This window comes from Rhea americana, unplaced genomic scaffold, assembly GCF_003343005.1.
Source record: "Rhea americana isolate MKP2758 unplaced genomic scaffold, rheAme1 scaffold_146, whole genome shotgun sequence".
Classification (NCBI taxonomy): domain Eukaryota; kingdom Metazoa; phylum Chordata; class Aves; order Rheiformes; family Rheidae; genus Rhea; species Rhea americana.
The window spans coordinates 1,783,653-1,807,777 of record NW_028185550.1 but is presented as its reverse complement, the minus strand read 5'-3'; the positions used below and the strand labels follow the sequence as shown (position 1 = coordinate 1,807,777).

General features: G+C 39.7%; 1 protein-coding gene across 1 annotated transcript in view; it reads right to left on the bottom strand.

Moving 5' to 3' along the window:
• Positions 1–24,125, bottom strand: part of PLCB1 (phospholipase C beta 1) — a 416,514-nt gene that overhangs the window by 111,901 nt on the left and 280,488 nt on the right. Inside the window, exons 10-12 of the mRNA XM_085299181.1 lie at positions 16,166–16,312; positions 6,393–6,550; positions 1,120–1,202 (exon numbers count right to left, since the gene is read on the bottom strand). Of these exons, the coding sequence (XP_085155307.1) occupies positions 1,120–1,202; positions 6,393–6,550; positions 16,166–16,312 (388 nt within the window). The remainder of the gene's footprint in view (positions 1–1,119; positions 1,203–6,392; positions 6,551–16,165; positions 16,313–24,125) is intronic.

Sequence of the window (24,125 nt, the reverse complement as noted above, 5' to 3'; positions counted from 1 at the left end):
GGTGAGCAGACCAAGCACGTAYTTGCCCACAAAAGGCAGCGTAGACTTATCCTGTAAGGTATAAAGGTGGCATAGGTCAGCTCTCAGATTTTAAGTTTTTCTATCTACATCATTTTTGATCCATACTGTCACATCTGTTCTCAGAAATGGTCTAACATAGCTTCTGCTACTGGTTCCTTCCCATATGATGAGAACGTTCTCTCCTGAAACAACCGAAAAGCAGCTAGCCCTCCCGCTCCRGTCTCTTTGAAAAGTGCCAACATCTTTTCTGATTTGCATTACATCACTCGCAGCTGTCCCAAAGATTATTTTCTATTTTAAATGAAAAAAAAATCTCATCCCAAATTGGCCCCAGAAGTGCTGAAAACATCTTCACAGATGAATTCAAAGAGGAAAAGGCAGCTGAAGGCGAGGGACGTTTATGTGTCAGTGAGACCTTGTTTTAAAAAATGTGCTCTCTATATTCAAATCTAAATAAAAATGTCAAAATAAAAAAAAAAAAAATCAGAACCCCACCCCAAAATTAAATTAGCTCCCCAGGACAAATTTAAAAGTGTTCTCACTCTTTTTCTTATTTTTTATTGAACAGGAAAATATCCCTATTTTGGAATTAAGAAAAAAACAAACAGCTTGGGCAAAATGGTATTTTTGGTGAGAAACTATACYGTTGCTGTCATGGCCAGCCATGCTGCCCATTCTGCAGTCCTGGCTAGTCTATAGTTCAGGGCTCTACTTTCTACACCAGAGTGACAGCCCAAATTCTGCACACAGGATATGTTTACAGTGCACCATGGGGTTGTAAATGAGTGAAATATTGCTCCTTTTTCTCTGGTGAAGTACAGCTTCACTCAAGTAGTACCTACTGCAACTACAAAGTTAGCAGAATTTCACTCATTTTTCACCCAAACACTCACTTTCATATGAAAGGTTCTAGCTCAGGAATGTGTTTGAGAACATGCCCAATTTATTCTGATTATCTTAGCTACTTGGGCTGATATAAGCTTTTGAGATAAGATCTGTTGATAATGTCAGGTAATAAAACTGCCACAAATGAATACATAATCCTGTGTTTATTTGTAAAAATATAATACTGAACAGGGAAACATGTTAATTACTTACGAATCCACGTGATTTTCAAAGGAAAGGAGGATTGGAAAAGGTGATGTCTTAAATGCACACTCAGCAATAGCTTCTATTACTTCCTAAAGAATTAAAATGCATACAGTTACAAATCTATGTGTCTAAAGGAATGGTATTTTGGTCTTTGTAAAGCAAACAGAAAGGAACCCAAAGATATCTGATATTGTACCCAAAGTGCCTGAAACCATAYCCAGCTCTTCTATCCTGAGTCCCCCAGAAAGCTCTGGATACGCTTTTGTAGCCACCAAGTTTTTCAGTCTGAACTGTAATCAGCCTCCAAAATGTTTGAGTAGTCTCGTGTTATATTACTCCATAAATGAGTTATGCCCAGCTAAATCAATAGCTTAAATGTAAAACTTGTTTTTTTGCATGGAATCACTCCATGCCTTAAGCTATGTTTCTCATGGATTATTTTGCATAATAACAAACATACTTTGACAAACTTTTATCTTCTAAACATCCTCTGTGCAAGCACACATCTGTAAAATCCTTAGTTACTCCAACTCACAAGTTTTCCTTCCCTCTTTTTGATGTGGGAAATAAAAACCTCGAAGGCAAAAGAAGAAAAAAAAAGTGTGTTTCAATGATAGGAGTTGACTGTGTAATAATCATCAGAAACTGAAGCTTTTGTAGAAACTTCCTTTCAGCTTTGATGGAAGACAGCAACTGTAAATTCAGCAGAGGAATCATCTGATGACTTTAAGTTTAGTTGGGTGCACAATATATTCTATAGCAAAGCATCATTGTTAGAAGTTTGTCATGTTTCTCTATTGGAATACAAATCTCTTTTCAGGGGAACTTTACATATTCATTGCTGTCAACATCTGTAGTTTAAAAGACCCTGCAAGCCCRTTCTCTCCCAAATCATAAAAATGACTAAAAGCTGCAAGATTTATTTACTTTAAACAAGCCTTCTCTTGGGAGTTCTTGTTTGTCTTCCATACTTTTAAAAGCTCAATTCAGAAGCATAGCAGTTAGAAATGCACTTCCTAAAATGAAAGCTGAGGTTCTGGTACATTCTTACAATTTTAGGTTATAGAAGCTTAGGTTTGAAGAAAAGCACAAGCTATCTCAGAGTTGCTGATATGAGCAAGGATATATCAGAATTTACAATCTTCACAAAAGTAGGAAAAAACACAGCTCAGGCACAAATTTCCACAGTATCCCTTAGAAGATGTGAAACCAGCTCTTTCAACACCCTCTAATGTGTGATGAATGACTATATTTAAGAAACTGCAATTGCCAAATGTTCAGATGCTTCACACATCACTAACCACTCATGCTTCAACTAAGATCACTTGTAGCCTTTGGAGAAAGAAGAAAGGCAAAGCATTTTTCCAAAGAGGAGTGAGTGGTGCAGGAGGCTGCAGGCAGAAAGCTGCACTTTCATAGCAGTCGCTGTCCCACCRGGGGACAAGAATTAGGAGGGTGCCCACTGGAGTGACACCTGCCTCTCACTTTCTCTCTAGTTCCAGTAAATCGCTAAGTACTGGTTCTACCTTGGACTGGTCATTGTGGATGGGATTTTTAAAAGCTTCTAAGTCAATCCTGCTATTGCAAGGGGAAAACTGGGTTTAGAGTGGGGTAGCAAGTACTAAGTCCTCTCACCTAGATGCTTTTCACCCACAGCACTGGCATTAGCATTGGCAGTGCACTCACACACCTACCCCTCACCTTGGTTACAGACCATCATAAAGTGCTTAAGAAGACATGAGACTGGACACRAGAGGTACTGCAGAGAGCAATCTTCAAGTCTTTCTGGAATATTTAGTTGTGATGATCTGCTTGCAGGCTGGACCTGACGACTATGGTTCATCTATCCAAAGTGAATACGAGACAGCTCAAAGGACCTGCACRTACTCATACCTCTAGAGCCATCTCTAAGTGCAGGTTTGGGCATTAGTAACACAGTGGATGTTAGGCAGGTCTATTCTTCACAGACAGTTTGGTCTGGCATTGTACTTTCAGTGCTGCAAATGACTCAGGAACATGGAAACACAACAGGGACGTTTATGTCTTGAGCCACTCTTAGTATCCTGCTCACCCTAATTTGTACAAATGTTGGGTCTGGCCACGTTTTGATGTTTTCAAGTTTTATTGGCTATTTTTCTCCCCTTAGAAATGCTAGGCTCCGTAGTCCTACTACTTAGAGAGGTAAACTGGAAATCTGTGACAAGCTGCTTCCAAAGGACCAACAACTTACTTTCAGAGAAAGATACAACATAACACTTTAACATTGTTTGATACTGTAATCAAATTCTGCTCTTGGATTTATACAACAGAGCTAGACCAAGACAGCAGCGGTGTTCAACCAAACAGCAAAACTATGTTACTTGCTCGTGTGTAGAAGCAGGGAGTCTTGCTCTAGTTACAGACTAGCTCCATAAAGTTATTTTCAATTGCAATCTCAACTAGAAAAAAAGATGAAATTCAGYGTATGTGGGGAAAAATAGCCTGAAAGAGTAAAGTCAGGCTGATACAGACAAAATCTGAGGATAAGAAACTCAGACATTGGTTCAGTGGAGAAACAGGCATGCTAATGATTCAGTCTTCCAGTGTCTTCCAGTGTGAATCTAATGTGATCTTTATGGACAGGAAAGAACAAAATGGTAAGTTCTGTATCTTACTTTCAGTGGCAGAACGACTCACCTGAAACAGTTCTCCAAGGTATATATAAAGTACACACACAGAGACTCTTAGTTATGGCAGGAAAAATTTTTTTGTTTCTCTATGGGATCACATGCTTGCAGCAGCTCACAAGCTGCAGCTGACAAGAACTTCACAAACTGCTGTATGTCATAAGGGAAGGTTAAAAAAACCCAACAACACACAGTAACATAAGAATGGGCAGTATATATTACTTCCATGTCCACAYTTCAGAAAACCTATCTGAGGCAGTGAAAACTGGCAGACTGAACAGAAGCATTGCATGCCATGGTCACGCCAAAAGCGTGAACTGATAAATGAGTCATCAAGAGCCAGTGGTCACTCTGAATTGATTCACACACTTCTGACACATTATTTCACTACCATTTTGCTCCTCCTAAGTCAACCAGAACACTTTGAGAGATGAAAAGAGAACAGGCAGACAATACATTTCTACTTTCTTTTTTGTGTGGAGAAAAAAATATTTACCCTAAAGTGAGAGATTCCTGAGTAGCTTTAAAATGTCTTCCATTATCTCTTCTGCAAAAACAATGGCTAGAGTTGGACATTTAAACAACCAAGGATCATTCTCATTCCTACTAATGCTCTTTTTAAGAATCARTTGAATTAACTCTGTTTTAAATTCTTGCACATAGCCAAAGGAGTTGAGAGTTATCTTCCTTAATTAAAGGACTTCCAAGAATCAAACTCTATGCATATAAACAAACATTCACTGGTTTTCATCAGTTCCATGGGAGAGTTAATAGCAAAAGTGCAAGAAGGCTGTATTTTACATTTTCCTGTGATTAAGTGAATCAGTGGAGAGTTAGGGAAAACAAATTGAAAAAAAAGGAAGGAGTGTTCTGGTGCAAGTGAAATTCAGTGTTTTGTCTGTGTGGTAGTATGGTTATTTTTTCTAAGCAAAGTTACTGTCTAGACAAAAAAACAACTCATGCTTGAAATGCAGGAGATGCTTCAAATCTGTAGCTAGCAGAAAAGCCACACCTATCACCTGTGATACAACAGAGTTCAGAAATGGGTATTTTTCCACGTCTTCTTGCATACAGGTAAGTCTAGAACAACATTTCCAGGAAGAATTAGTGTCTCAAATGAACAGGAATTATTTCTTCAGACTTCTAAAATGGTAACCTGATGCATCACTACAAGCTGTGCTGACTACCAATCTTGACAGTGCAGGAAAACACCTTCATCCCACTCCTACTCCTGTAACACCTCTCATCAAAAAAGTMTTTGAGAACGATGGTAACAACAATTTAAGCAAGATGTTATTGCTGGGTATAGTATCTACCTTTTATTATAGAAAAAAAAAAAAAAACAGAAGATGAAATTCAAAAACCCTGGTAATATGTTCAGTGTTTGAATGGCACTAATAGCCCCTCACATTCTCCAAAGCTATTAATTTTTCTTTTTCATCATCAGTGSTTGAGATCTGACCCCAAGCATCAAGGATAAGGGTAAGGTTGCRCAAACTACTATTAATCTTGTAATTACTTAATATAATGATGAATGTCTAGATGTCATGGATGGGCGTAGCCTGCTCTCTATTGGAATTTAAAGGCTTGCATACTGTGAAGATTTAAACTACAGCAGCTCTTTCCTACCTTTTTCAGCACTTTTGCTTCCTACTTTTCTCAATAACCTGCTTGTTACCTGCCTGTAGATATCTAAATGTTTAGGAAGACAACGAGTTCACATCTTAAGCATCACTTGAGAAGTGTGCCACAGAGCTTCTCTCCTGAGTTGTGGTCAGTCTTATGTCCTCTTTTCCCACGTGGGACATGCAGTAGCATCTCTCCCTGTTGGCTAGCTCCTACCTCTCTCACCAACAACCAGTTCTGCAGGAGGAAAGGATCAGCAGGGCTAGAAGCCACTTGCAGAGAAAGAGGTAACCCTGCCAGGGAGTTGAGAAGGCTTTTCAGGCAGAGAAGAGAGAAAGAGGATATTTGGTTGAAATCAGGCCTTTCCATGTGGCCTACATCATAGCTCTCTACACTGCTGCACGCAGGATTCCCTTCCTCTGCTGAGGAATGTAGCTTTACTACACAGTAGTCCTTCCTCTCAGTCTTCCTGGCTCCTTATCTACCCTTAGATTTGCTTCACACTTGCGCTTTTGGTGTGCAAAACCAGTTGGGGCAACAATACTTGGTCTTTCAGCTCTAACTGCACTGGCCTGTTTTCTCCCCTTCCATGAGATAGTTTGCATACATTCTGCATACATATGCACAGGAGCATGGATCTGGAAGGGCACTGGAAATGACACTGAGCCCAGTCCACTGATATCACAGGCAATCATGTCATATAATCCCTTTTCCTGACATTTCCACGGTCACCAATAATCTCTTCCTGTGAAAGGCTGGAACTTCTTGAAACACTGCAACTTTCTCCTTCTTCCAGTGATCCTGCATGTGTTCCAAAATCTCCTCTGAAAATATCTTTTTACCCTCACATTATTCTTCCCATCTGCCTTGGTACTAATATTCTCCGAGTGTTCTTTTCCAAGCTTAGCAATGTACTCATGATGCACTTGATGCAAAAGAAACAGCCCCAGCTGAAGCTGACTACCCTCATGTGCTGCACTGTTGTACCTTGAAGGATATTTCGGTTGTCATGGTGAATCCGTGTGTAATGACTGGCTCCTCTTCCGCTGTTCGTCCTTTCCAGCAATCGAGCTCCACACAGCGGCAGCCTGACAAAAGCACTTGCCGATACATCTCTACTGATGAGTTACCAGCCAGCTGCCCAGCTGTGACAACACAACAAGAACATGAAAAAGGGGAAGTCATTTTGGGCCCCAGGAATAAATAAGAATAATCTAATAATAATTAAAGCTAACAGCATCTTTTACCCTCAGCTGAGAGCAAAAACACTCAAGGCACACAAAAGGCCTAATAACTTAATAGAAATTACTTAGGCTGAGTCAATGTCATGGTTTGGATTCTGCCCTCAGTTAAACTACCGTGAGTGAGAAGAAATAACTGAGGTCAATATTGTTATCTTGATACAAAACTTTTGTTAAACAGCATCGATTACATAAAATAAAACAGACGTCTCAGATCTTAAAGACTTTGCTATCATTTGACAAGCAATGTGAAACTCAAGAGGCAATTCAACACAGCAAAATCATGTTTTCTCACAACATGCAATATAGTTTAACAGAAGATAAAACAAACCTCCTGCACAGTCACTAATGGTACCACTAGTAGGTCCCAAATCAATACTTAAAAGACAGCAACCACCACACTGAATTGATCAGTTAAATTTCTTGATGTGATACTGCATTATGTAGGGAGAAATTTAATTAGACTACCAGTTTCCAAAAATGACATAACATAAATCTAAAAATAAACAGGGAAAACTCAACTCTTCCCATACTTGCATACTTTAAAAAAATAAATAAATCCAGCCAGGGAGTCTTCATCTGCTACAACAGGTTTGGGTCCAGTAATCTTGATACAAATTTCTTGCAGCAGAGAGGTAAAGATAATAACAGAATGGCTTAGTAAGTGTTTTGGATATGTAGAAAACAAGATGCAATTTCCTTCCTTATAGCAGACTTCCTGAGCGGGCATTTCTGGTTTTGTTGAATGGAAATCACTTGTTTTTTAAGGCGGCGGGCAGTTCATTTATGTTCAAGATTCTTCACTGATGGGGGTCATCAACTTGAGCTACAATGATGTAACATAACGCAGATTAGATTACTCTAATCCTCATTTACTATCTCTTTGGTCCAGTGTTCAAGTTCTATTTTGGGAACTACGTGTTCTGGTTTGCTTCACTAAATATCATTGTCTTCTCTATGTTTTTACTTTCCACTATAAATTGTAACCAACAAACCCTTCTGTTTGAAAATTCCTGTTAACCGTGTGTGTCCAATACATGATCTGGAACAATCACAGATGCTCCACAATAAATTCACATTACTTCCATTGAAATCCATGAGGAACCCACAGGAAATATATGTCAATAATAGAAGAATTTGAACAGCACTGGATGATAGTTGGGAGGAGAGGAATCTCATGAGGTTCAACTAGGGCAAGTGCAAAGTCTTGCATTTAGGGAGGAATAACTCCATGCACCAATACAGGCTGGGGGCTGACCTGCTGGAGAGCAGCGCTGCAGAGAAGGACCTGGGAGTGCTGGTGGATGACAAGCTGACCATGAGCCAGCAATGTGCCCTTGTGGCCAGGAAGGCCAATGGTCTCCTGGGGTGCACTAGGAAGAGTGTTGCCAGCAGGTCGAGGGAGGTGATCCTGCCCCTCTCCTCAGCCCTGGGGAGGCCTCATCTCGAGTACTGTGTCCAGTTCTGGGCTCCCCAGGACAAGAGAGACATGGAGCTACTGCAGAGAGTCCAGCATAGGGCTACAAAGATGATGAGAGGGCTGGAGCACCTGCCCTATGAGGAACGGCTGCGAGAGCTGGGCCTCTTCACCCTGGGGAAGAGGAGACTGAGGGGGCATCTTATCAATGTGTACAAGCACCTGAAGGGAGGGTGTCAAGGGGACGGGGACAAACTCTTTTCAGTTGTCCCATGTGACAGGACAAGAGGCAATGGGCAGAAATCAAACCTCAGGAAGTTCTGCCTGACCGTGAGGGGGAATTTCTTCCCTGTGAGAGTGACAGAGCCCTGGCACGGGTTGCCCAGAGAGGTTGTGGAGTCTCCTTCTCTGGAGATATTCCAGGCCTGCCTGGATGCAACCCTGTCTAACCTGCTCTAGGTGACCCTGCTGAGCGGGGAGGTTGGACTAGCTGATCTCCAGAGGTCCCTTCCAACCTTACCCAGTCTGTGATTCTGTGATTCTGAAAATCCAAACAGAGAGCTAGCAAAGTGACAATGTATCTCTTTTTTACTTCAGTTCTCTTCTGTGTTTCTCCTTTGATTATGGCAGGTCATCTTTACCCACATAAATGCCTTTTTTTTTTTTTTTTTTGGTGTCTAGGGTAAGCAGTTGCTCTTTGATTTGCAGGATGTGAACAAGCATGAGTATGTATCAAGGTTCAACAGCACACGTTCTTGTGTACTCATCCTAATAGTCTGATTTGGAAAACTTAGTTCTCATTATATGGATCCTCTGAACTGTGCTACCTGAAAAACTACATTTTTTAAAAAACTGTTTGCTTTCAYGTACTCTTTCTTTTCCCCTTAAGCACACTGAATTTTGATTAACTAAATATTTTATGATTAAAAAACTCTACTGTATTTCTCAGAGACTACTGTCTGTTATTATTGCTAACCATTTTGGACTATGAGATCTTTGACCTTCAAAGTCCTTAAGTGAATTATGACATGCATCACTTGGCATGTGGCACTTGTCCACATTGCCTTACGAATAAAACTCAGCCCTTTTGGAAGGATTYCTGCTAAGGATGAGTGGATATTCAACCTCCATAACATTCAGTCTTCGGAAAGACTCTCAGTCAGAGCACAAAAGAGTAGCAAATGTTTCAGCAGTCTCAATAGCTAATGGAATATTAGAAATAAGAAACATTAGAAATGTTCCCTCAAATGTTTTTTACGCATATTTTTTTATAAAATTCTGCTGTGTGAATCTTGATTTGCATCTATTTCGAACTATCCCTTTAATAGATGCATTCTAAAATGTGCTAATACAGACATTAAAGGAAATATTTACAGTACGATATTTTTAATATTCCGTGTACGGATCTATTTTTAATGCTGGAAACTGAAAGTATTTTGTATTCCTTTCTATACAGCATCTACAGTGAAACCATAGTATTTTTATCACCTCATGCTACATTGGATAAAGAGAAACAGATTTTGATAAAAATTAGCTTTTCTAAAACATACTGGGCCAAATCATACCGGACATAAACCAGAAAAGACACTATACTCCATGGGCTTGTGCTAATTTGTATAAACTGAGGATCTGATCCATGTTTTCCCATATATATCAGTTCCTCACTTCTATAGCTTTAAGCCATTTGTTTCTCAGCAAGTGCACCCTTCCTGGGTTTATTCATAGCTGATTTTCCAAGTGATTTTCTACTGTGTTCCTATGTACATTCCGACTTTCAAAAAAGACTTAATCGAGAGAAGCAAAATCTGGATTTCAAATATCCTAAAGCTCCTACTATTCTGATTCATTATTGGGAATCAACACTTCAAAAAGATACATATTATTTATGACAGACAGATTTGAAATTTGCTTATGATTTTAAGCTATGTATCCTCCCAAAGCTGGAGGACATTTGGATCCAGGTGTTCAGAGTTACTTGACTCTTTACTGCTCTAAAACTAGACCCCACCTTCCTTGCCCTCTTCTCAGCACCTTCTCACTGCATGAAGAAGTGCCTGCATACCGTCTTTCCCATGAGATCCTAAACTTCATCTCTTAAGGGAAGCCCTAAAAAAGCAATCAGTGCTCTGCATCATACACTATAAATTGCAGCATGCAAACTCAGACCCCTGTACTACTGGGTGTCATGCTCTTGACTCTAGCCGTGAGACAAGGTGGTAGCAGCTGAGTTTCTTTGACATGCTGCATTCATCTGAATTTATTCTCTTTCCAGGCTATTTTGCCATGCATGGGACAATTAGACTCCTCACCATGACATATATTCTGCTACCATTTGTACGTAAGTCAAAATAAGCCCCCCTGTGCCTTAGTGTTTTACACCAAACTGAAGCAGGACGTGTGGTCAGGCTTGCTCCAGCCAGCAGCAGGACTACAATTGCTGTCAGTATTCATACAGACCCATCCAAGCGTAAGATGCAACACTTGGGTATGCCAGAAGGGCAGGGTCAGCCAGCCTTTAACTTGGATTTGCACTCAGCCCACGGGCAGTGCCAGCGCTGGAGCCAGGCCACGTGCTGGGAACTCTGCCAGGTGAGGCAGCACAGGACAGCAGGTAGCCCTGGTCCCAGCTATGGGACCTGCTTGGGCTGCTGAGACCGGCACTGCTAGTCCCCTTGTGAYCCAGCTGCACGCCCTGCCGAGGCTCTCGAACGGCAGTGGAGCAACGTGACCCACAGCAACCTATTTAGGGAGCCCTTGCCCTGCTGCTGCTGCTCCATATCTTCGTCCTACAGATCTCAGCCRTAAGAACATCTTTGCATGCTGCTATTAGATCCAGACAGGTTGCTCAACTATCAACAGAGCTTTATCCTCCTTAAAGAAAGGGTTTTAGAAAACAACAGTCCTGATATTTCAGTATGCTTCAACTGGTTGGCATTAAAACACTAAAACAGGTAATAAGAACAGATACCAAGTATCTTGAAAACTCACTACTAGGCAATAGTGAATATTCCTTAATTAAACTAAATGCTTTAATGAACTTGAGTTTCCTTTTTCTTCCCCAAAATCTAGCAACCCAGATCTGACCAAACAGTAATATTTTATATTCTTTATGTTTACYTTGCTAGTGGAGATGAACTTTCTCCAGAAATTTTAGTGCCAACTGCTGATCTGAATTTGAGTAATTCATTTTGATTTGAGGATACAGTCTATATCATTGTTTCTCTCGCTTTCAAGAGGTTTCTACTCACTTTTAAAAGTGGAAACTCATTTTGAGTATGGCTTCAGAAAGAGAGATTTGGTGTGAGTGAAGCTAGTGGGAGGGAGCATGTACCCCTTAATAAAATAAAAAGATAAACAGGTTTAATAGCACTAGCATAAACACTCAGGCATCAAAATTGGAGCTCTAATATAAAAATTTGAGTTAGACCAAAGGCGTGTCTACATAGAGGTTTGCTTAACTTCACAGCTGTCTTCCCATAAAACCCAAATTCTGCCTAAGAGGAAGACATAAAAGAGAGTGGGATGGTGGGAAACATCATCTTATTGAAGCTGCTGATCATCTGTGGTGTACCACAGAGAGCCATGTATATCAATATATGGATAGTCCATGTAATCTTAATCCTAGCTAATGACTCCATATAGTGATATATCATAGTTAAAAACATCCATCTGTCCGTTTTGGGTATAAAAATAATCCTCATTGCTATAATGTCTAAGCATTCAAATTTTAAGCAGTTTTTTTCACTACATCTTGGAGCTTGGAAATAGGTCAGCAGCATCAACTATCGCCCTTCTCTTCTCCCTACCTTGGTTCCTCCCCCAGCCCATCCATCCTTTYGCTTCCTGAGGGACTTAGGAGGCTTCAGGAGCAGCAGTGCCCTCCTCAAGGCTGYACAGGAAATTTGTTTCAGAGTAGGGAACAGAACCAGGAACTCTGAAAGTTCTACCTAAAACCTCCCATACTGATCATCTTTCCACTTCATAAAGCACAATGGCTTTCCCTCTACTGACTTATTTTTTAATAAAGTCAATTAAACAAGGTAACTGTGGAACTGTAGCTGCTTCCACAGTTGCACTGAATAAGCCACTGGAAGCAGATTGTCTCTGTAGCTTCCTCGCTGTGAGGTGAAATTATCATGCTCAAATTAACTTAATTGCTGAAAATTCAGCCCCTTTTCCCATTGTCACATGAGTTTTTATGATATTCTGAAGGGGAATTGTGAAGAATAGTGAGAGCTGTAAAGTAAAAAATATCCCCCAAAACTGCTGACTGATGGAAGGGGACAACAACCACTACTCCTTCTTCTAATCCCTTAACTCTCATGCTGCATCCCAAGACACACCTAGACCCCAGCACAGTTCCTGAATGCCCAGACGAACCTTATGTATCTGTCTCAGCTTGTGGGAAAGGATTAACTCAAGCTCCTGGTGTGAGGACAGCAATGGCTCCTCCGCAGCATGGCTCCTACCTGCCGATTGAGCTCCTAGCCCTGGGTGCTCCCACCCTCCAGCCCACCAAGGAGGCAGAGGAAGGCCACGGTGGCCTGGAGGACAGTGGAGGCCCTGGGTCTTCCTTGCTGATCAGTTTAGCCCAGCTCGAGGGGCACAAAGCAGCAGCCAGCCAAAAACTGCTCTTAGTGGTATTACATAAACCCGCATGTCGAGCAGGCAATGCCCAGCCCTTCTTCCCCTCCACACGGCACCGTGATCTCTGAAATTGTTCAGATACTGTTTGGGAGGCTTTGAGGGTGAAGAAGGCTTAGAGAAAAGTGCTGAAAGTAGATAACAAGCAAAAATAGTTACGACTGAGGAATAACTGAAACTAAAAAGATGGAGGATAGTCCAGAAGAGGCCTGTAACAGCAGCAACAAAAGAGAAGAGAACATGCCCCTCACAAGATTTTTTTTTTCTATAAATAACTGAAAATACTGGACTGTAAACAGGGGAGCACAGGATAGTCCCACATTGGCTAGGCACTGTAAGCCCTATACAGATAGCTCTGAAGCCTGCTACTACATTTTGATTCAAAGACAAAATACGTGTTAAAGGCTTATGATTTTCATATTTAGCATTTCACTTATTATTCTTCTCTGAATAAAAGAAAAAACCAGTATGCAACAGTAATGATGCATATTCATTATTTATCTTTGGCTTTGGGTGCTGCTGAGAGAAACGCAGCAAAGTCACTCCCAACTGTGACAATAGCAATAACCTGAGGCAATATTGGTGAGAAACTGGAAAAAAGCAGGGCTGCACATTAAAGAGTTGAAAGATTAAATAAATAAATAAATATGACAGTAACAAGAAAAAAGAGAGGAGAGAGGAAAAAAAGTTTCTAGAAAGACACCAGCATAGGATCACTGTAAACCACTCTTTTCTTGATGGGTTTTTACCTTTGCTCTTAAAAATTACATTTCTGTTAGAAAAAGAAGGCAGTAACATTTCTAAATAAATAATCAGGACTTGATGTACTGCCAAGGGTTTCCAATAAAGGCTAGGAAAATGATCAGGGTAATTAAAAATAAACTCAGAGTGTGCACATGTTTCTTTTTAGGTTGTAACGTTGTTTCTTAGTGAATCCTTTTTCTGGGTGAAAAAAATAACAAAGGGACAGATAATTGGCAGGGCAATAAGCACAGTAATAATAAAGTATCCCTACTGAATGGTTTTCTTATTGTCCTAATAATTATTACATGACTAGTTGCTATTTCATAACTTAAATGAGGGCAGAGGTGTTACTGAAGCTTCCCTTCCAAAGCCATGAGCACTTCAGCAGGGTCTTAGAAATCTTGTTGAGTAACAGAATAGTTTAATATCATTTATTTTACAGGTTTCAGCTGAACTAAATCCTTGTGGGAAGAATGCAAATGGTAACATGATTGTTGTATCTGCTCCAGCCTGAAAGCAAAATCTAAGGCAGTTAGGTTTTGTAATACACAGAAAAAAAYCAAATCATTAATCCCATTGCAAGCTAGCTGTCACACATTTGCTGGACATAATGAACACACTAAAAGGGAAGGGCATGTGTTTTGTGCCTCTAGATGTTAAAATACACCCTCTTAAATGGAATTTGAAAGTGGTTCAAACTTAATTTGTCTTCTTCAGTTCACTCTAATTTACTCCTCTCAATTTACTCAGCCAGGAATTTTATGTTAAAATAACACTGAAGAACACTGCAGATCATACTTTTGAATGTAGTTTCTGAAATTATTTAGAAATACAGGCCAAGAAATCTGTAGATGCAATCTGAGTTGACTTGGAGTCTTTCACATACAAGGCAAAGCAAATTTGAAACAGTTTCAAGGCAAACTTTCTTTCTGCTAAAATAATTAAGTATTTGTGGTGCAGAGATGCTTACAAACTTAGAATGAGTTGAACTAATGATGAATTTCCATCCTTAACTCATTATTCTTTGGCTTCATTACTTTAAGACATTTAGAACATGCCTCTGTAYTGATAATGTGTGGTGTGGTACTTGCTATAAATTCATGCTTGTACAGGTGAGGWGCTCTATTTTATCTCTTTAAACCAACTTCTAGACAGACCATGCTGGCCACCCTCCCCGTGGGCCTATGCTTCCTACATTTGTACAAGAGCTTTGCTGTTGAACCAAATTCCTCCAGGAATTCTGCCTAACACTAGCGTTCYGCTAAAGTGGGCTCTAATCCTCACTGACAGAACAAAGTCCACACTGGAGGTAAGACGCCTGCAAAATATCATAACTAAAAATTGCTTTTGCTTTGGAAATGTCTGCACTCTTCCAAAGAGCATAAATACATGCATATTGGAATCATAACTCGAAAGTGGCCATACTGATTTTCATTTAACTCAAAGAAACAAAGTAGCTGTCAAGCGGAATACTTGCATGTGCTTTAGCACAAAACACATTTTACAGCCAAGATACAAACTTCTGAAAAATGGATGTCTAATGGAAACAATGACAGTTCATTCACTTAATGCAAGTACTAGAAGGTGCTGGAGAAAGTGCTATCACAAACACAAACCAGAGTCAAGTAACTCCCACATGGTCTGTTTAAACAGGGCATCACCACTGCACAGCTATGTTTAGATTACTGCATATTGGCATTTTGCAGTCAGCCTGACTCAGTCAGTAAAGGCAAGTCTGTTAATTTAATAACATTAAAAGACTACAATTATGCAAGAACCACATTTTCAGCACATATCACAGCATTACCTTTTTATGTAATGAAAAACAAAGAAATATGAAATCAAATTCAAGAAGAAAATTCCTTGTGCACATCTGCTTGTCAGAAACATTTGTTCTTACATAAACCAAACAAATCTAAAGCTGTGAATTTACARGTATTTTCTCACATTAAATATATATTAAGTCTAAAAAAGGARTGCTGTAAGTTGGATTCCTAAACTACATCTTACTGTTGTAAGAGTTTTAAAGYTTTGTTGACTTTGGTAAACAAATCATGCAATTCAGACTTGTTTACTAACAACAATTTCTAACTGAAATTAGCAGGAGCTTCTGGGTGCTCATGCTTTCAAAAATATGACAGCACCTAAACATTACAACTTAGACAGCAGATAGGGTCAGATCTCCACTCCTTGCAGACACGAATGGACTATCAGAAAGCTATGTGCCATTTGGGAACTCACTATAATCTCTGAATCAAAGCAAATTTTATTGAACTCTTGACCTTAAAAGATGTCAAATTTGATGTTCAGGGGCAAATTTATTAGTTGTAGAGACATTTCTCATATTCTGGTTTGCTTATTTGTTTGTCTATCCTTGGTTATCATTAAAAAAATGCATCATTTCCCTTCCTAACCAATAAAGATCTGCTTTGAGATTCTATCAAAGTTGAGGGAAACTTTTTGGGACTTCACAGGGCTTCAGATCAGACCTTATCAGACCTTATCTGAACAACACAACTGCTTCTACCTGTTAATAAAAGTATATTTGATGTACATGTGGAGCAGTTCAAACAACCATGGAAAGAAGAGCTACCCTTGCTTCCCTGGAGACTAAGCTCTGGCATCATTCACTATTGGTGATTTTGGTTTATCTTTTAGTATCCCCACAAATACGCTATGAATTTTTGTAAAGTAAGAAACCTCTAACAGTGTACCTGTGAGGTAGGTGTTGTGTGAGGAATTGATGAAATAGTGTGACAGTGGTTGAGACATATCTTCATTCAAATCCAATTTCTCGGGTGGAACAACGCCGTTCTCTTCCCCACTCAGATATCGCATAAATCCATCCACTGATATCTGTCCTAAGAGAAACACAGACCCAACAAAAGCATCAATTAATTTCAAGAACAGGTTTTGGGATATACAGATTTTTATACTAAACATACGCTTGGACGATAACATATGCGAAAGACCATATAATCATCAAAATAGCCTTCATCTAATTATTAATGCAGTCTTTTTATTACAATTACCACATTTTCAGCCATGTAAGCTGTGGATAGTCTATATCCTTTCAGGAGAAATCCTTTCATAATCAGTATCTATAGATAATTAAAGGCACAGGGGAATCAGAGATACAGAGGGCTAAAAGAATAGACCAAGTAAATTACAGAGTACCAAGGAAGGGGATCTTCTGGGGACAAGAGAAGGTATCCCTGCTGGAGGAAACCAGGAAACCAAGAAACAGAGAGCCACGCAAAGAAACAGGCAATTTCATTCTCTTTTGAATACGATCCCGGGTGCGTATCTGAATGGAACTAAACTGCAAAGCAAGCGGTAACTAAGCTTTCTTCTGTAGTTCTTTTACTTGTGTTCCAATTCGTATCTCACTGGAGTGCCAGCATAAACGAACATTTTATATGCTGCAGGCAAATTAAAAAGCTAACTTCTATCTTCAGCCCCAAAATAGTGGAGATGTGTTTATTACATCAGGACAAATTTCTCCTACCAACTCTTCTGCCTGAATATTGATTGTAGGGTTAGTGTTGATTTGCACATTTGTACTTAAAAAAAATTCTGTTGCCTATATTTGATGTGTAATGCTGAATCAATGAGACATTTTTCCTTGCCTGATATTTTTACTCTTTTTTCTTGCTTTCATCTGTTGATTTGCTCAGTTGCTTAGTTAGAGTTAATTCAGTTACTTTCTAAAGTAAAACAGGACTTCTCTATCTTTGAAGAACCATGAAGTAGCTACCTGATTGGTGCCTCTCAACTATGGGAATTTCTTACTTCTTGCCTGGACCTCGACATATTCAGCRTAGTATCTCGATCTAAAAATGTTAGTCAACCAACTGGGGACTGAAAAATGGAAGATCTCAGTTCTACTTCTACCTCTGTTACTCTCACCTTTAGGGTCAACTCCCTCTTTATTTCAAAACATATAATCTTACATACATTTTTTTTAACATATAGAAGAGAAAGGGGCAACCTACTACCATTTTCCATTGTATACACAATGCAAATGTAGCACATGAAATATTTACATAAAACCTGTACTTAGACCTTGGTATTTGGCTCTTGATTAGAGAGGAAAGGACGTAACGGTTTTAAGTTCTGATGCCACATTTTGAAAAGAACTCATGATGGCAGCACTAAATGAATCTATTCTTACAACAAAAAATGTAGTGATAATACAGAGCAATGCAATTATCGCTCATTCTTACGACAACAACTGTAAGATGGTTGGAAGGAAAAACATCAAGTCCATCCACTATTTTAAGACTATAGTCTGGGTGCAATCTTGTCAGGCTCCACAGCTGCTTTGTTACAGAGTAATTAATCATCCAGATGGAGGCCTGCATACTTTTCCCTTCACTAGGAAAAAGATAAGACAGGGAAAACCAGGAAGAAAACACTATTGAGGTTTCTCCTGACAAAAAATTTATGAACAACCAATCTGCTGCGTGAATCCACCAGATACATATTATAAGTGTAAACAGTACGAGGCACTACCACGGAGTTAGCTTCATCTAAATCCATTCACAAAAACACCCCGCACTGATTTCACTGAGATTTAGGTATGATCTCTAGTGTACACTGACACCACTCAAAAATAGAAAAACGGGTATGACCTGATCCCTGCAATGTGGGGAACTGGCCGAGCCATGTCATTACAGCGATTTGCTCRTTCTGCTGTTTGAGATAGCTCAACAGAGTAATTTTGTGTATCTCTGTTGTTTTGAAGTCACTCTTTCAGCCAGGGCAGGAGGCTTAAAGTTGTTCTGCCATTCCTGCCCCAGGCTCAAAGTGGCTGTCATAACTCCTTTAACAACATGCCAAAGAAACAGTGGAATCCTTATTACAGCTTATATTTTGCTATACAGATACTCATGTAGACTCATGTTGACACAGTATTCAAGCATCTCAGTGTGATCTACGCTTTCAGTCCTCARATCATACCTGAACCATAGGGACTCTGCAGGCCTTATTTTACAAACGGAGACCTGAAGCTACAGATAAATTGACCGGATAACRTTCCATGGAAAATCTGTGGGTTAAGCTGGCAATTGAAATGCACGGTCTTCTGAACCTTGCTGTGCTTATTATTCACTTAACATGTTCAGAATAAAAAAGCAATGCTGAGGACAGCATTTCCTCCCTTCTCTCTATTTTGTGGTTCATTCTGCTTCCTTGCTCCCTTCTGCATTGCAGAAAGTTGAAAGAATACAAGGTCTGCAGAGTGGTCCTTTTGCACATTGCCACTGATATTAACATAAATCACAGCAAGTATTATTCACCAGTATTATAATTACATAGCTTCTGAGTTACACAGTTATCTGAGCTTATGGCTGTAGAATGCTATTTTTCCCATCATAATTCAGCAGTCAGCATTTCAGAACCTGAAGCAATCTGCAAGTTCAATTACAGCTGATGATAGCGTACTGGTGAGAGGTTGACTGTGGAATGGAGATGGCAGATGTCAAAGACACTTTGCATCCTGGATATTAAGGAGTAGATTGTTTGTGACCAACATCAATGATATTCTGAGGCCAGCTGCAGAGAGGGACAATCCTCAGTGGACAGCCATGCAAAATGAAATAGCCTCAATTTATTGGCAAGATTTGCTCTCTGTTTTCTTAAGCATACTACAAATTTACCTCAGACAATYGCAAGAAAAGATAATTTATGATCCATTCTTTCAATAACAGCTGTCACCTTTCATCTTCAGATACATATTAGGAAGATTTAACGACATGATTAGATAGAAAATATTAGAGGGAAAAGAATATAGCAGACAAACATACAGGGAAAAGGTAGATTCACACTAAAATGCTCTTCYGTAAAAAGAAGAAAGCAGCACAAGGGTGAGAACTGGACAGAGGGCTCAACCATATAGAATTAGGCAGGTCGTAATTCCCATTTGGTTTCTGTTGTAGCCAAATATTTCGGCTCCACGTTTCCTCCTACACACATACACACATAACTGCTCTAAAATCATCTGAACCCTCAGTCTTTGATATAACTCTAAGATGTGACCATACCAGAATCTATGTTAACACTTACAGAACTCAGTTAAGATCCTTTGCTCTACTGGGTTCAGAGCTTACTGGTACAAAGAATTTGTATTTTTCTTCAAATAYTTTCTCTCAAATTTATCTGGTTAATTAGAATTTCCCTATGGGTGCTTAAAAAACTCAGATAATACTAGCTTAAAAATTCTTCCTTTTTCTTGTGGTGTCYGGCCTATTTAAATGCCCAACAGTTAACTCCTGCCCATCATGCCACTGGAATGCCTTCTGCTAAATATATAACTTTCTTAAGTGCACGCAAAGATCCAACTACTCATTGTGAAGGTAATCTTGGTGCCATTCATATCACAATGATTCTTCTTCATCATCTCAAAGTTTACTCTAAACACGAAAAAGAAGTTTAAGCATATTCTAATCAATCTTTCAGTTTTCCATTCAATTCAAATCCACTTCTGCTCAAAAGACAACCACTATCTCAGCACATCTCTTTAAGAGGCAACTGCATAATGTGCCACAGCTGGATTACTTGCAAAGTTTGTCATAACTATCTAATTCCTACATAGAAGGAAAGATGCTCATGCTCTTGTAGTTTACATATTAACATATGGATTAACATATGGATATTTTTTCTTCATGGGACTTACTATATTGAAGAAATTGAATTGAGGAGGAAGCCCATACAGAGGACTCCAAAAATGTCCTGGAGTTCAGTGCTTCATCTGCAGCAAGCTGTGAGGCTGCTATTTTAGCAAGTGATTCCACAGGACATCTTGAATGAATGCTCTGAAAGACCTGCTTGGTGCTGGAATTCATGCAGAGATCAAAGAAGAATCACCAGATCCACAGCCAAGCGAAGTCAACCAAATTTGTTATTTTTTTCAGGAARATTTGGTGTGAAGGAGAAATGATTTCCTAATAGAAGGATAATACATTTAATAGGGATTCTATTGCGTTTCCCAGGCTGTGATGAACTTTATTAATTGAAACATGTAAAGTGTCTGTGCAGCAGCTTGATCTTTTTTTGCATCACTGGCTCCCCTCCCTCTGACTGCTCCAAAGGGAGAAAAAAGACTATAATGAAGTGGCAAGCTTGGAATATTTCACAGTACGTCCTTATCAACTAAAACTACATGATCACATACCTTTCAAGATCTATTAAATTTGGATCAAAGATGTAAATGTTCACGGGTAATAGTATAAAGAAAAGTATATAAAAATGTAGTTGTGACTTTGTCTGCAAGAAACATGGCTTCTTTTTGGTCAGCATTTGTCAGTACTAAAAGGCAAAAGAAGTCAGTGCTGTCATCCCAAATCCTTTTTTTTAGCAGTTGTCTTCAGGCAGGTGACACATATCTGGCCAATGATCTACTGAAAATTCACAAAATCTATGGAGGAAATGAAGTGAATCCATCAATTCATTTCCTTCCTCCCTCTTCTTTGGTTTGTCTTAGATATTGCCAGTACTCATCAGGCAAACTTTCCTCATCTGCAGTTTATCAGGTCTGGAATCTCCCCCTTCCTGGGAGATGGTGAATGCAAAGTTGTTCTGAAACAGGAATTCCAGCCAGTCAACTAAAYTGATTGATAGGATAGGGCATACTTCGCAAATTCTCTCCCCAAAGTGACTAGACTGCTTTATTTAAAGACTTATAGTGTTGTCACAAGGCTCTTAAAAATCCTCTTGGACTAGATCTAGAAAAATACAGCTTATTTTTCTAGTTGAAGGCTGTAACAGTCCTTGTGCTTGGCCAGGGCACTATGCAGTATCCTGTGCAAGCCTAGACATTGATAATATCCTCATGCTCATGCATTTTCTAAGGCTGGCAAAAGTACACACAACAATTTCTCTCCAGTTGAGACAGATGAGACATAAATAACTATACAAATTCCTGCCTTCTCAACCTCATTAGTGGGCCAGCATGACAGGAACATTGTTTTTGAATGTGGAAATGCTTTTGGATCCTTGGCATCTTGACACCTCATTAAGACCAGAATGTAAACCAATCCCTGGGCTCTCAACACCTACACTGCCACACCGAACATAAAAGGTAAGAGATGTGAAGCTTCAGAATAGTGCTGAGGTTCTACTCTAAAAGAAGCTTCTTCACYCAATCCATGCCCTCTGCAGGGGCCCAGGATAAGGTAAAAACCCCAGAAATTTACTACTCTGGAGGAAATACAACAGCGTAGCTCATCCTGCAAACTTCTCAACCTTCTGGGGGCCTCATGGGGGCTTCGTTTGGGCCAGATCTTGTGACAGAATAAGACAGAAAACAAGATAGGCACAACAGATGGAAAACAAGTCCACCGATCTGCTTACTTTTCTTTCTACTTTGGAACTTTAATGTTGTTTGTCCCTTCAGATTTGTGGATTTTTTTCTGTAGGATAGTGAAAAAATGCACATTTCCTTCTAAGATGTCAACAGGTTTGCCTGGATGGATCTCATACATTTTTTTTCCATATATTTGCACATTTAATAGTGCCTTCCAATTGTTTAAGCCCCTTCTGTTGCTCACTCAGTTATAAAGTAACTGCAAGGCATGATTGTGCCAACAGGTTTTATTATAGTAAAAAAGAACACAGACAAAAAAGGAAAAGTGACAATTAACTGGCACTTCCTATCTCTCAGCCAGTAAGACAGAATGACACTGGTATTTTATCTGACAGAGAAATCAGGCCTATTTCAATGCAATCTGTAACATTAATCACATTCACTGTAATCCTWTACAACTGAGCAGCCCTCTAAACTCAAAGATTAAAACATGTATTTCAGATATTTCATAAACCTGTAAGATACCTGTACAATATGGTCCATTGGGAAATTATTTCACAAMCCAGCACAGCAATTTACAGTTGATGAGATATTAAAATTTTGGTGGATGGTGCAGAGTAGGAGGCATATAGCCCTGGCTACACATCAGCTACTGCGTGCTCTCTAGATTTTGGAGCCAGCAGAGAAGTTCGCAAGGACAAACACAACACTCGCATTGTGTGCCACAGCCTTTCTGCTGCCACTTTCAACCTTTGCATCCAAGTAGCTTTTGAAGTGATGAAGAAGTGCATTCAGCTTTCCAGACGTGCATTCTATTACTATACTGCTATGGCGTAACTGGGCTTTCTGTCTGTATTAGGGTTTGTAAACTAGGGAGTACTGCATTATCCAGGTAACATCCTCTTAACAGCAAAATCAACACAAAAAGAGAATACAGTGTAAAGTTGTCGCAGACTGAAAATGTTCCCTAGAGCTGTGAAAACCCCCAGTAAAGTCAATGCTGCTCTATGTCACAAAAAACACTGCAGAAAGACAGAGAAGACTTTCAGCTTCATGTCAGGATCTGTACATACTTCAAAATATGTTTGGACCAACCACTACTTACACTACTTACATAACAAGAGGAAGAAGTCACCAACTCCTTCATTTTAGCAATTTCCTCAGTGATCACCAAAGTGAAAACGTCACACTAGTCAAAACAGTTTTATCAAATGGATAAGCAAGCAGAGAAAGGGCAATACATTTGAATTACTGTATCTGAATGTTAGTGACACATAYAAAAAAGTTTCAAAATTCAGATTTTTCCTTACTGGAAAAATTAATCCAGTAGAAAGAAGAGATAAAAGTAAACTGAGGCCAGATTACAAGATTAGAGGAGTTCCTCTGAATCTGAAAACTAAAATCATGAGGGAAGTCCAGAGGCTGCCACACTGGTCAGCAGTAGGTCTAGTTTCATAYAGTCTTTAATAATCTGAAAAAGCAGAATCAACAACCTAGTGATTAAAGAACAGACAGTACACTTAGAGCTGTTACCAAAACAAAATGATACTACGTAATGAAACAGATAAATGGGAAGGAAAGCAAATGACAGTGAACTTGAAAAATGGTAGCTAATATTTCAGGCAAAGGAAAATCCAAAATACAGAGTTGAATTGGGAAGGAGATACCTGGTAATCCAGCATCCTGAAAAACAGAGAGGACGCAGAGCAATACATCTGTGTACATCTGCATCAAAAAAAGGAGTTCGACAAAAAAGGAAAATCTAATGTGATTGGCTATCAAGTCATTGATGAAAGAGGCAAAGATGCATGTCATCAAATATATCAAAATACATATATATCATAGAATCATAGAATCAGTAAGGATGGAAGGGACCTCTGGAGATCAGCTAGTCCAACCTMCCCSCTCAGCAGGGTCACCTAGAGCAGGTTAGWCARKGTTRCATCCAGGCRGGCCTTGAAGATCTCCAGAGAAGGAGACTCCACAACCTCTCTGGGCAACCTGTGCCAGGGCTCYGTCACTCTCACAGGGAAGAAATTCCCCCTCAWGKTCAGGTGGAGCTTCCTGTGGTTCAATTTCTGYCCATTGCCTCTTGTCCWGTCACWTGGGACAACTGAARAGAGTTTGTCCCCATCCCCTTGACAYCCTCCCTTCAGGTACTTGTACACATTGRTMAGATCCCCCCTCAGTCTTCTCTTCCCCAGGCTGAAGAGGCCCAGCTCTTGCAGCCATTCCTCATAGGGCAGGTGCTCCAGCCCTCTGGTCATCTTTGTAGCCCTACGCTGGACTCTGCAGTAGCTCCATGTCTCTCTTGTACTGGGGAGACCAGAACTGGACACAGTACTCGAGATGAGGCCTCCCCGGGGCTG